The sequence below is a fragment of the Corythoichthys intestinalis genome, chromosome 18, assembly GCF_030265065.1.
Source record: "Corythoichthys intestinalis isolate RoL2023-P3 chromosome 18, ASM3026506v1, whole genome shotgun sequence".
NCBI lineage: Eukaryota > Metazoa > Chordata > Actinopteri > Syngnathiformes > Syngnathidae > Corythoichthys > Corythoichthys intestinalis.
This window is the reverse complement of record NC_080412.1, coordinates 27,104,791-27,118,789: the sequence shown is the minus strand read 5'-3', so window position 1 is coordinate 27,118,789 and position 13,999 is coordinate 27,104,791. Positions and strand designations below refer to the sequence as shown.

The 13,999-nt window shown below is 39.2% G+C and overlaps 1 protein-coding gene across 2 annotated transcripts in view; it reads right to left on the bottom strand.

Annotated features, from left to right (window-relative positions):
• Positions 1 to 13,999, bottom strand: part of doc2b (double C2-like domains, beta) — a 169,422-nt gene that overhangs the window by 39,602 nt on the left and 115,821 nt on the right. For both annotated transcript variants that reach the window (XM_057820225.1, XM_057820226.1), the window contains one exon: positions 3,293 to 3,367. In XM_057820225.1, coding sequence (XP_057676208.1) covers positions 3,293 to 3,367 — 75 coding nt within the window. The remainder of the gene's footprint in view (positions 1 to 3,292; positions 3,368 to 13,999) is intronic.

Genomic DNA, 13,999 nt, shown 5'->3' with positions numbered 1-13,999 from the left:
CCAATCGAGAATCTGTGGAAAGAGCTGAAGACTGCTGTTCACAAACTCTCCATCCAACCTCACTGAGCTCGAGCTGTTTTGCAAGGAAGAATGGGCAAGAATGTCAGTCTCTCGATGTGCAAAACTGATAGAAACATACCCCAAGCGACTTGCAGCTGTAATTGGAGCAAAAGGTGGCGCTACAAAGTATTAACGCAAGGGGGCCGAATAATATTGCATGCCCCACTTTTCAGTTTTTTATTTGTTAAAAAAGTTTCAATTATCCAATAAATTTTGTTCCACTTCACGATTGTGTCCCACTTGTTGTTGATTCTTGACAAAAAATTTAAATTTTATATCTTTATGTTTGAAGCCTGAAATGTGGCGAAAGGTTGCAAGGTTCAAGGGGGCCGAATACTTTTGCAAGGCACTGTACATGAGAAAAGGTTTGATTTATTTTTTAAATAAAAATGTGCAGTTTTTTAAACTAAATTAGAAAATTTAATAGTTTATAGCTTAAGTCATTATATAATAATGGTAAAGCAGTATTTTTTGTCATGTTTTTAACCTTAAGACAAAAAGTTGGCTATTGTATAGCCAAAATTTTACAAAAACTAAATTGTACATTATCCAAATTACTTTTTCATTGGTTTCTGGAGTTTTTAAATCACGAAAAGAAATCGATAAATTATGAGAATAACGTACATATTCAAGAATAGCTAAAAATTAACATCTAGTGTTTCAGTAGTACAATGCAAAAACACACTTCCTTAAAACTAGTTAAATTCCCTTGTTTTCAGTGTAAATCTGATAGAAATAAGTGAAATTATCTGCCAGTGCTGCAAGTAAATTTTATTCACTTAGATTTCTTGGAATAAGCAAAAATAGCTAGCTGAAAATAAACTTAACAGACTTATTTTAAGCAATAAATTAGTATAAAGAGGTGTCATTCAACTACCGTAATTTTCAGACTATATGGCGCCACCCACCAAATTTGACACAAAAACAGGATTTGTTCATAGGTAAGCCGCACTGGACTATAAGCAACAGCTGTCCTCACTGTACTATGTGATATTGACACCAAAAGATATTAACCGATTGCACTATATTTGACAGCGGTATCATAAGACTGTCATAATAGCAAATGAACCACCATTAAACTTTGACCCAATTGGCTGCAAAGCTTCATTGCTTCAAGAACCTTCATTTGGCCATCACTGCTTCCTTGGGAGAGACAGTCAGCCTCTGCTGCCACCTACTGTCAACACTGGTGTCGTCCAAAATGCCTCCTAACATGCATTGCAGCTCTACAGATGTAAATAACAAGGTTCATGTTATTAATTATTAGTTCTGGAATTAGGTAACACTTTATTTGACAGTAGTGACATAAGACTGTCACAACACCATCATAATTATGACATGACACTGCCATCAGCATTAATCAATCCTTATGACAGAGGTCATTTTGTTTTATCCGGCAAATTACCTCACTTTTGAATGGATGTAGAGATCCAAGCTGGACATAAATGGAGTTAGTGACATAATTCATAAATGACATTAACTCATTTGCTCCCAAAAACGTATAAATACATTCTATTTTTAATTATTTCAGTGTCCCAAAGACGTACTTATACGTCTTTTACAATTTTTTTTTCCATAAGAGGCATCTCTGGGTTCTGATTCAACTGAGCTCCAAAGCACAAAGCTGAAAATCCATTTTAAAGCAATAAAACTGGCCATTGGAGGGCAGTAGCGCATTTGGTAAGACCCGCAACCCGATTCAACGGCAATGAACGGCCGGGCCACATGGCCGGGGCACCGGAGGAAGGATGCAAGGCGGAGGACGACCTAGCAGAACAACCGAGAGGACACCCGCGATGCCAGGCGCTGGACGACCGAGCAAAACGACCAGGACCACCAGTGCAGTGGACGATTTCGTTGGGTCTGTGCTGCTCGCCGAGCAGACCCCGCAGTGACACAAAAAAATCCATCTTTATGAGACAGGCGGCGATGAGGGAAAAGTTAATCTGGCTGTCGCAGCCACAACAGTGTCATCTCAGTCAGTTATGTGTAAATAAATTGTTACTTTGCTATCAAAAGCTCTTTTTGTCTTGTTGTTTATGTTATTTTGTAAAAGTAAACCATTATCCAGATGTTTGGGATGTAACTAAAGCACAAAATAGCTGTGTTAAAGTCAAAGGTATGTTTGAAATATGTTTTCACAAAAAGCTCAATTTCTCTTGTTTTTTCATCAGAAATTGGAAAATTACTCAAACTAAGCTATTTTCTAATGCTGAGTTCTAAATGGAAAAAGATATGAACTTACTTATTTTCCTGCTGAAAGAAGAGAGCCTAGTTTATATAGCAATAGAACAGAATTTTCTGCGGGCCTTGCAAAATCAGTCAAAATCCAGTAAAACGGCCGAGAGCCAAGGGCCTTGTTCCGGTGAAAATGGCTGGGAGTGAACAAGTTAATGCCCATGATAGTGTCATTTCATTATTATGAAGGTCTGATGGCAGTCTTATGATGCCGATGTCAAAGAAAGTGTTACCTATTAACCCAAATAAATCAACAAATAGCCGCACTGGACTATAAACCGCAGGATTCAAAATGAGGAGAAAAAGTAGCAGCGTATAGTCCGAATATTACGGTAGTTGTCAGTCGACATATTATCACAATTACAGTATGTGGAAAATATTTTATTCAGGTTATAAAGCTACATAGTGTTGTTTTAACGAATCTTTAACGCTCAAAACAAGATAGGGAAAATTAATTGACTATATTTAAGAAAAATAATCTGATCAAGACTTTATAAATTTAGAGTGTCGTAATCATAAAATCACTATAAATATCAATATAATAATAAAAATAATAAATAATAAAAATAGTGCACAGATCAGGATAATGGGGGAAAATTGTAGATTACGTTTTTGTTTTTTTTCCCATTTTTTTCTTTCACGATTTTTGTCAAGTCAACCAAAGCCAAATAGCCCTAAATCAGAGGTACCCAAGTCCGGTCCTCGAGAGCCCCTATCCAGCTTGTTTTCCATGTCTCCCGTCTTTAAGACACCTGAATCAAATGATCAGCTCACCTGAATCAAATTATCAGCTCATCAGCAAGCTCTGCAGGAGCCTGATAACGATCCGGATTATTTGATTTAGGTGTGTTAACGGAGGGAGACATGGAAAACAAGCTGGATAGGAGCTCTCAAGGACCGGACTTGGGCACCCCTGCCCTAAATCATTATTTTAAACAAAAAGGCTTTGGTTATGAACTCCAATTGGTGACCAGTAAACGTGATAAAAACTTACCTTACTGGCACCGGGTAGCAGGTGCAACTTGACATAAGGGTCCGAAAGCCCGTTGTGGTCCATCGGCTTGAGCCCCTGCCCCAAGAAAAAGATGGACATTGCATAAAAACAACACTCAATTGTTGTCTTAACCAATCGATAATGTTTCGGATTGTTTTACAACAGCTCATTTGTTTTAAACCGACAGTTTTAAAGCCCCCTGTTTTAATTAGTTCTTATTGAGTTATTTATTTTTTTATCTTCTCTTTTCTTTTTCACCGCCTTTATCTATTTCCGACTGAGACGGCAGGCAGCGAGTCAGAAAAGACAGCGTTAATGTTAAGGAACGCACCCCTGCCGAGTGCGAATGTGGCGCCGATGAAATACTGTGGATATTGGCGCCGACGTGAACAGAAGGAAGGTAGGAGGGCGCGACGCCACCAAGCAAGCGGCAAGCTTCCGCGGAAATGGATGGCGCTATTCCTCCAACGAGTTTTTCGAATGCACTAAAAATAACTAAAGCATTTCATAAAAACTATAAAAGGACAGAATAATCGAAATACAATATTTTCATTTGTTAATAACCAGGTAATAATTTGATATATTTGCTAGTTTTGCAACATTCCAAAACCAGCCTGCTTTTTTATGTACAAAATGCAACATAAAATGTTAGTAAATTTCGCTCACTGCTTTGAATTGCAAAAACATGCGCCATCCGGTGGACATGTTGCTGTTTATCATCTTTTTAAGGTTAATCAAGAATCGGTTGCATTTGGATTATTATCATTTTTATTAGAGTTAGAAGCATTTAGGATAATATTGACATTGGTTTTTCATCATCGGTTTTGGGCCTATATGCATGTTGCCTTCAAAATGAATGTGGCAGCCTTCTGCCTTTGTACAAGGGCTGGTCACAGCTTAGCACAGCAGTTTTGCTTATTGACCATTAGATGTCTACAAATTATGATGAATGGAATTTGTTATGTGAGCATTATCATTATTAAAGCATCCAGTGGGGCATCACAATACAATTAGCCGTATGTTAAGTCCACAACCGCGTACAGTGATGCCTCGCTACTTCAAATTTCACGCCCTCAGTCCATTGCAGATATTTCTTTCAATTAAAAAATAAATAAATAAATGCAGCATTTTATAGAGCTGTCCCGGTCCAATCACGTAGTCTCTCACTCTCACTCCTGCCACTTTTCTTGGTCATGCAGTGGACTGGAGTTGCTTATTAAAGTTAACGATGATTCACAGATGTTAAGGTTTGATTTTACCAGACACGCTTGGAAGTCGAAACTTCAAAGCGCCGCATACGTCAATCATCGTTAACTTGTTAAACAGTTGCTGTGGCAACTCATTGTATGTAAGTGAGCAGCTTGAGAGGATTTGTGTGGACTCACTCAATAAAGCATTTAATAATGACAATGATTTTTCTACTTTATCCCTGTTTGAAAATAATTTGTTAGGACAGTAATATTTTTTAAAACTTATCATAATTATTACATTTGAAGTGCTTAAAAACCATTAATTCAAATATATATACATACAGTGAACCTTTTGGAATTTCTCACATTTCTGCATAAAATCAGCATCAAATGTGATCTGATCTTTGTAACTAAAACCACCCAAACATTTATAGGTTTTCATATTTTAATGAGGATAGCATTGAAACAATGACAGAAGAGGGAAAAATAAGTAAATGAACCCTCTGCCAAAGGAGACTTAGAGCAATTGAAACCCATTTTTACTAACCATTTTAAGTCAGGTGTGTGCCCAATCACTGAAGAGTGGTTTAAAGCTTCCCCGCCTACTATAAAACACACACCTGGTAAGAAATGTCTTGATGAGAAGCATTGTCTGATGTGCATCATGGCTCGGTCAAAGAGCTGTTTGAAGACTTGCGATCAAGGATTGTTTATTTGTATAAAGCTGGGAAAGGATACAAAACCATCTCTAAAAGTCTGGATGTTCATCCATCGACAGCCAGAGAAGTTGGTTACAAATGGCGAGAATTTGGCAATGTTGCTCCTCTCCCAAGGAGTGGCTGTCCACCAAAGATGACACCAAGAGTTCAGCGCAGAAAATTTCAGAGAGGTAAAAAAGAACCCTGGAGTGTCTGCTAAAGACTTACAGAAATCACTGACACAGTCCAATATCTCTGTGCACACATCAACTATATGTCATACTATGGCCAAGAATGGGAGGCCTCCACAGAGGAAGCCGCTGCTGTCTAAAAAAACATTGTTGCTCGTTTAATGTTCGCAAAAAGGCACTTGGAAACTCCACAAAAGTTTTGGCATAATATTTTGTGGACTGATAAATCCAAAGTTGAATTGTTTGGGAGTAACACACAACGTCATGTGTGGAGGAAAAATGGAACAGCTCACCAACATCAACACCTCATCCCCACTGTGAAGAATGGTAAAGGGAGCATCATGATTTGGGGCTGTTTTGCTAGCTCAGGGCCTGGACAACTTGCAATCATTAATGGAAGACTGAATTTAAAAGTTTATCTATATATTCTGCAGGAAAACCTGAGGCCATCTGTCAGACATTTGAAGCTAAAAAGAGGATGGATGCTGCAACAAGACAATCATGCAAAACACAGAAGTAAATCAACTTCAGAATGGTTTCAGGAGAACAAAATACATGTTCTGGAGTGGCCGAGTCAAAGTCCAGATTGAGATGCTGTGGCATGACCTAAAGAGAGCGATTATTCCCAGACATCCCAGGAATCTGACTGAACTATAGCAGATTTGTAGAGAAGAATGGGCCAAGATTAGTCCTTATCAATGTGCCAGACTAATCTGCAGCTTTGGAAGCGTCTAGTTGAAGTTATTGCTGCCAAAGTGGGACCACAAAATATTAAATGTGATGGTTCACTTACTTATTTTTCCCTCTTCTGTCATCGCTTGCATACTAACCTCATTATAATATAAAAAACCTATAAATGTTTGAGTGTTTATATGTAGAGCAGACACTGTTTTTTCATCTGTGTGAATTTGACAAAGATCAGATCACATTTGATGGTGATTTTATGCAGAAATGGGAGAAATTCCAAAAGGTTCGGATACTTTTTCATACCACTGTATATGAAAGTTTTTGTTTTTTTAATTGGGAAAAAAGTGAAAAAACATGTTTTATAGGTATCTCTTTCCCATGTTAAATCTTTGAACACAAAAAACTTTTTTTTTTTAATTATTATTTTTTATAACCGCGGCGGGTTCTGGTCCCCATTAACCACGAAAAACAAGGGATCACTGGATATCGGTTTGATATCGGTATCAGAATTTTGGAGTTGGACACTATCGGGATATCGGTTAGTCATTATCAGTCAACTAATTTATATTATTATTAGAGCTGTTAATGGCAGTCATTGAGTTAATTTGGGATGTTACTTCCTGTTAAATTTGGAGAATTCTGGGTCACTTCCTTTTAATTTAGATTCAATTCCAGGTCACTTTTTGTTGATTGTGGGTCATTTCTCGTAACTTCTTGTAGATTTTGGTCACTTCCTGTTCATTATGGGGCATTTACGGGTCACTTCTGGTTGACTCTTTCATGTACGAATAATGATTTTATTTTATTTATATTTTTGGCTATGTTTTTGCTTGTCGGAGGAACTGAATGAAAAAAAAATCCTTCAGTAAAGTCCATCTACATTCATCAAACGCACTTTGGATCTGCTCGCCAGAGTTTTAAGGTAAAACTTGACAGACATCCTATTAAAGCGACGGCCGAGAAGTAAATAAAACAAACCTTATTTGAAATCTCTTCCATTCTGGCTGCGAGACGCGCGAGTCAATCTACAAGTGCAATCTCCTCGCCGGCCATGAACCACCCGCGTCTCGCCTGCCGATTTATTTCCTCTAGTTCGCTAGTGAATTATCATCCTGGTACGTATTCGCACCATATGTCCCGAATACAGGTTTCATTACGCGGGTGTTGAACGACAGCGGTGGAAAGCAAACGAGTATCGATACTTTTAGAAGTGTCATCTTTCCTTTTAAGTGAGTACTTTTGCCTCGTCTATTGAAAGGACAGCTGCACTGACGCGCTCTTTTGGACACTCCATTGATCGTAATTAGCGATTCATTAGAGACGGATGACCGTGGCGAAAAGGCAGATGGGTGACATGCATCACAATGTCGTATTCGCGTGTACGCCATGCTAAGAAAGAACATCTGCTTGCCTTTCTGGCTAACAAGTGGCACTCTTAACTACCCATTGGTCGCCATTGACGGCGATGGGCGTCCAATGTATTTGAACTGGGAGAGCTGGCAATTTTAAGGAGACAGTGAGGAGAAAACACAGTCAGCTCAAAATGGGTTTAACCCCTTATAGTGCACGCAGTGATCTCATTGGCTACCTTTGACGGTGCCGGACGTTAAATCCATTTTGACGAGAATTCGTCCCTCCTAGTCAAAATGGATTGGACCATAGACTCCACCATCAGTTGACAAGACAGTTCCCACAGAAATTGCGCCGCGCCTTCCCGTTGGCTTTCACTGTGATAAACTCAAACACACGCTGCGTTCTAACGTCGGATTTAGGTGAATACAAGTCCTTCTACAAAAATTGCATATCGTGATAAAGTTCATTATTTTCTGTAATGTACTGATAAACATTAGACTTTTATATATTTTAGATTCATTACACACAACTGAAGTAGTTCAAACCTTTTATTGTTTTAATATTGATGATTTTGGCAAAAAAAGTCAAGAAAAAACAAAAAAACCCTATCTCAAGAAATTAGCATATCATGAAAAGATACTCTAAAGACGCTACTAACCTAATCATCTGAATCAATGAATTTACTCAAAACACCTGCGAAAGATTCCTGAGGCTTTTAAAGTGATCCTCTAACTTAAATACATGTAGGCTCTAATAAACCACAATTGTTCTCTTGTACTAAAATATGTTGTTAGAAACACATAAAATGTTAAATCAATGGCAATATTTTTTAATATTTAGTCCATATTTTGACCGTTAGTTGGCGCCATGGTTTGCGGGCTCGCAGTGATGACGTCATTGGGATCTTTCCAAATGTGTAGCGTGTTCAACAATTGCTTATTGCTGCTAGTGACGGGAAAAGTCGTTCACCTGAGGAAACGAATCAATTCCAGTTCGTTCAGTAAAAAGATTCGTTCAAACAAATCGTTCAACGAATCGTTCGCCCTCCTCATCCCCCCCACGCACAACCGCCCAAATGAATCGTTCGGTCAGTGAACGGGAAGTGACGTTGCCAAACGAATCACCAAAAGACCGCTTAGCATATATAACTGAACAGGAAGGCTTGGTCCCTCCCCCTCTTGCACAGTACACAGGCTTTTCATTGGCCACTCTCTTCGTAGATTCAGAAGTGAGTGACAGACTGTGTTTTCTGTTTTTTTTTTTTCACTGCCTCGTCTTTGCCGGCGCCCGGGTCTCCCCAGCCACTGCAGCAATGAGAATTTCCGCGTCTATCATATTTCTATGGGATCAAAGCCATGGCTTGTGCTTGCTTCACTTTGATATAGGAAACGGTTAAACATTTCCCTCCTTTTTTTAGCACAAACTTTTTCAATCACGCTAAATTGCGTGTACGCTCACTTCCGTATTCGTAGCTTAAACGCGTGTTTACGTGAGCTGGCTGCTCGTGAAAGCTATTTGTTATACCACCAAATCATTTTGGCTGAAGAACAAATAAATGTGGAATTTAAATAAACTGTCTTCGGCTATTTTTTCCGGTTGAGTGAGATTTAGTGCACACAAATAAGAAAATATAAAACATATTAATAAATAATCAATTTATAATGTATATTAATAAATATTAAATCAGCGTTATAAATAAAATTTATTATTATTATTATTATTTGGCTTCTCTGACACGAAAATAAATAAATAAAACAACACTCGAAAAAATATTACCTAAAAATCGTGTTGAAATGTCATTTTTGCACTGGTATTAATATATAAATAATCCCATCAACTCCACGCAGTCATCCCCTCCCGATCTCAGATCGCCAAATGCTGACGAAAAAAGAATCGTTTGCTCTTTACAATGTAACCATTCCACTCTCATTGGTATGTTAAGAAAATGGAGACATACATGTATATATACACATCCTACGTCCCCGCGTTTAATTTTTGGACGCTTTAGTCGCACAGGATGGACTGATGGACTCAACGTTAATTAATTTGCGCCCCAACCCGACAAGCTGTGACACGAAAAAAAAAAAAAAAAACTCGGAAAAATATGTCATGAAACTAACGTTTCATAGCAAATCAGTATTATGGTGATCATACTAAATAGTCATTTTCCATGGGCACAGATTAGATAAATTTCGCTGCCATGAAGTCCAGCTAGAGTCTCTTGACAACTTTCTCGCCCGCCCCCGCGACGTCTCCATAGCTCAGCCTTATCGCCTTATCGACTGGCGAAAGTTTTAACGTACTGTAAAGTGGATACAATGTCGTCATATGTAGTCTCGAGTCTGTTGAGAAAAGCACAGTAAACTTTGCTCACTGTGTTTATGTGGTGATTTTGGTGCATTTGAGTAGCATATGATAGGCTCAACATGAAAGAATATGTGATAAAGCCCTTTCCTTTCAGTCCTTAGCTCGATCACTGCCGCAGCGCTGCTGCGTGACTGCCGGTGTAGGCGCACTATAAATTAGCGTAGCAGTCTAGCAGAACGAATCATCTAAGCATTCTCGGTAGGACGGAGAGTCAGTGAACGGGAAGTGACATAACTCAGTCTTGCCCCCTGCCTGCACGCTGGCTGCTTATTGGCCACACGTGGAAGTGAGTGACAGACGCCCTGATTCTGTTTCCGCGCCCTCCCCTGCCCGCGATGAGGCTGGCGTCTGATTGGTCGTGTGCTATGTCAGTAGACGCTGCCGCTTGCTCAACGCCCTCCCACGCAGATAACAAGGCAAGCCCCAACTTCATAGAACGAATCAGTGCAGAAGGTGATTAGTTCGGTCTCGTTCACCCAAACAATTTGTTCAAAAAGAACGAATCGTTCACGACCGATACAACACTAATTGCTGCCTAAACTCGCTAAGTAAAATGCCACGATATGCTGCTTTTGGATGCAATTTCCAGTCAAATGGAAACAAGGGGAGTGAAGTGAGTGGTCAAGGTGGAATTATTATTCTTACTGAATAAATGTGCATTAGTGGTAGCTTCTCCCCCTTTTTGGTCCCTGTATGCACGCATCCTACCCACCACGCGTTAAACTAGCGCCCGAACATTTTTCCTGGATCCTCAGTCAAGTAAGGGATCCGTCTATTTTCTGGATCCGACGGTCCCACCGCGTCTGCAATATTGGTTTCGGATCAGTCTATTTTTTTGGATTCGTCGGTCCCACAGCGGCTTTTCGGATCAGTCCATTTTGTGGAATCGACGGCATAATCGCGGCTGCGACGTTGCCATGGTATCGGTCTAATTCCTGGATCTTCGAGTGAGTAAAAAACACAGATTTGGATTACTATTGCTATCTTTTTTGTTGACTATTCTTCGTGGGAGTTTTCCCCAAATCATACTAAATAATTAAAGCACTATGGCACGCTACAGTGACTCAGACGTGGACCTTACAACAATGTTGGGAGTTCGTCAGGGAACGCGTGTTTGCGTATTGCTGAGCCCCCGAGTGAAGAGTGGTCAAGGTGGAAATATTTTTTGTGAATAAATGTGCATAAGTGGAAGATTCTCCCCTTTTTGGTACTTTTATACACATATCCTAGCTACCACGCGTTACAATGTACAAGACATGGATTACACAAGGTGTGCTCTTTGGCCTGTACTGTATGTAAAGCACACGACAGCTCTGGATGCTAACAATCTACATAATTATATTGGGATAAGTTTGAAAACGCAATATGCTTACCTTGAATATCTGCTAATAAAACCGGACAGCATACACTCTCGCTCCCAACCGGACTTCCCAACAGGACTCTCTCGCATCATCAGTTTTGCCCAACTTTTGTCTTATCAGGTATTTGCTGCACGCATTTTTCCCTGAAGCTCGTCTTGTGAACGACCGACAGTGCTGTCCTGCTCTTCACTTTTCAGATCTGGGTCAAATAGGAAGGGTAGAACTGACGATATGTTGAGAAAGCTAACGAGTGACACGCTGGGATTTCCGCTACGGGACCAGTGACGTCACGCACTGCGATGTAACAAGAATGGCGACCTATCACTTAAAATAATTTTACAAACTTTATTAAAACAAAAACTTTAAGAGGGGTTTTAATATCAAATTATTATAACTCATACTAACATGTATCTTTTAAGAATTACTTGTCTTAAAAACAGAGGATCCCTTTAAAAACTCCCAGTCTGGTTCATTACACAAAACCTCAAAACCCCAATCATGGGCAAGACTGCCGAACTGACTGCTGTCCAGAAGGCCATCATTGACACCCTCAAGCAAGAGGCTAAGACACGGTAAGAAATTTCGGAGCGAATAGGCTGTTACCAGAGTGCTGTATCAAGGCACCTCAGTGGGAAGTCCGTGGGAAGGAAAAAGTGTGGCAGGAAACGCTGCACAACCAGAAGAGGTGACCGCACCCTGAGAAAGATTGTGGAGAAGGGCCGATTCCAGACCTTGGGGGACCTGCAGAAACAGTGGACTGAGTCTGGAGTAGAAACATCCAGAGCCAACGTGCGCAGGCGTGTGCTGGACATGGGCTACAGGTGCCGCATTCCCCAGGTCAAGCCACTTTTGAACCTGAAACAGCGGCAGAAGCGCCTGACCTGGGCTAAAGAGAAGCAGCACTGGACTGTTGTTCAGTGGTCCAAAGTACTTTTTTCAGATGAAAGCAAATTTTGCATGTCATTTGGAAATCAAGGTGCCAGAGTTTGGAGGAAGACTTGGGAGAAGGAAATGCTAAAATGCCTGAAGTCCAGTGTCAAGTACCCACAGTCAGTGATGGTCTGGGGTGCCATGTAGGCTGCTGGTGTTGGTCTACTGTGTTTTATCAAGGGCAGGGTCAATGCAACAAGCTATCAGGAGATATTGGAGCACTTCATGGTTCCATCTGCTGAAAAGCTTTATGGAGATGAAGATTTCATTTTTCAGTACGACCTGGCACCTGCTCACAGTGCTAAAACCACTGGTAAATGGTTTACTGACCATGGCATCACTGTGCTCAATTGGCCTGCCAACTCTCCTGACCCAAACCCCATAGAGAATCTGTGGGATGTTTTGAAGAGGAAGTTGAGAGACACCAGACCCAACACTGGATGAGCTTCAGGCCGCTATGGAAGCATCTTGGGCCTCCATAACACCTCAGCAGTGCCACAGGCTGATTGCCTCCACGCCGCATTCATTTCAGCAAAAGGATTCCCGACCAAGTATTGTGTGCATAGCTAATATAATTAATTGAAGGTTGACTTTTTTTGTATTAAAAACACTTTTTTTGTCATGGTCGGACGAAATATGCAAATTTTTTTTGATAGGGATTTTTGGTTTTTCTTGACTTTTTTGCCCAAATCCTCAATTTTAAAACAATAAAAGGCTTGAACTACTTCAGTTGTGTGCAATGAATCTAAAATATATGAAAGTCTAATGTTTATCAGTACATCACAGAAAATAAGGAACTTTATCAACAATATGCAAATTTTTTGAGAAGGACCTGTATAGGCAGGATGTTTTACTGCATACAAGCAGGCAGGAGTGTCTCATGAGTGATTTGGTTGAGGATTCAAGATAATTATGATATTAAATAGCCCCATACATGCACTTTGAAACGTGAAAAAAAAAAAAAAAATCAATGGATAAAATTAGTGTAACTTTGGCTTGAAATATTTACGTAAAATGAACGATAACTGCCCGTTTTTTGCTTTTAACCAAGAATCTAGATTGTTTTACGTTCATGTCTATAGAAATTCTGCGATTTAAGCATTTATTTACAAGAATTTTCAACTTAAAAAGCTTTGTTTCATGACTGCCGCGATTTTGTATTATAATTGTATATAGAAAAATTCAAATTTTGCTTTTGCTGAGTAAAATTAAGATGATTCTGCATGCTTACCTCAAGTATTAAGTTTCTGATGTGAATGTTGAAAACTTGCACTAAATAATAATTTTTAAAAAGTAGCTATTTTGGGGAAAAACTTATATGATATGCTAAATTTTGCTATTGATCCTATAAATATAGGAGATTTCCTCTGCATTTGGTGATTTTTGTGCATCTAGCATAACATTTGAGAATTTTATAGCCATTTTAAGTTTTGTTATAATTGCATTAAAAAATAATCGGGATTTTATTAGGGAACGACTTTGAATTTTTTGTTGTTGCTGCTCATGGAGACTCATATATGCCTAAGGGAGGTCCCTGTTTTGGTTTTAGGTTGCTAGCCACTTTGGTTTTGAAAATATTTTAATTGAAATTTTTTTTAAAAACAGGCGCTCTACGGATCGGCCCCGAGCCCCGTGTCCCGTCAACTGATAGTGAAGTCTATGATTGGACATCAATGGAAGTGAAATATGAGCATTCATAGCCAATCCTCCCAGTTAAAATGAATTGGACATCTATCATTGTCAATGGCAGGAAATTAGTGAAATACTATTTAAAAAAAACAAAAAACAAAAAAAAAAAACAAATTTAGAGTGTTACTGGAGACTGCTTTATTTCTGTAATTCTTTTTAATTATATTTTTTTAATTAATTAATTTTAATTATTAAGTCAATTTATTCTTGTATTTATTCATTAAAAAAATCAAAATAATGA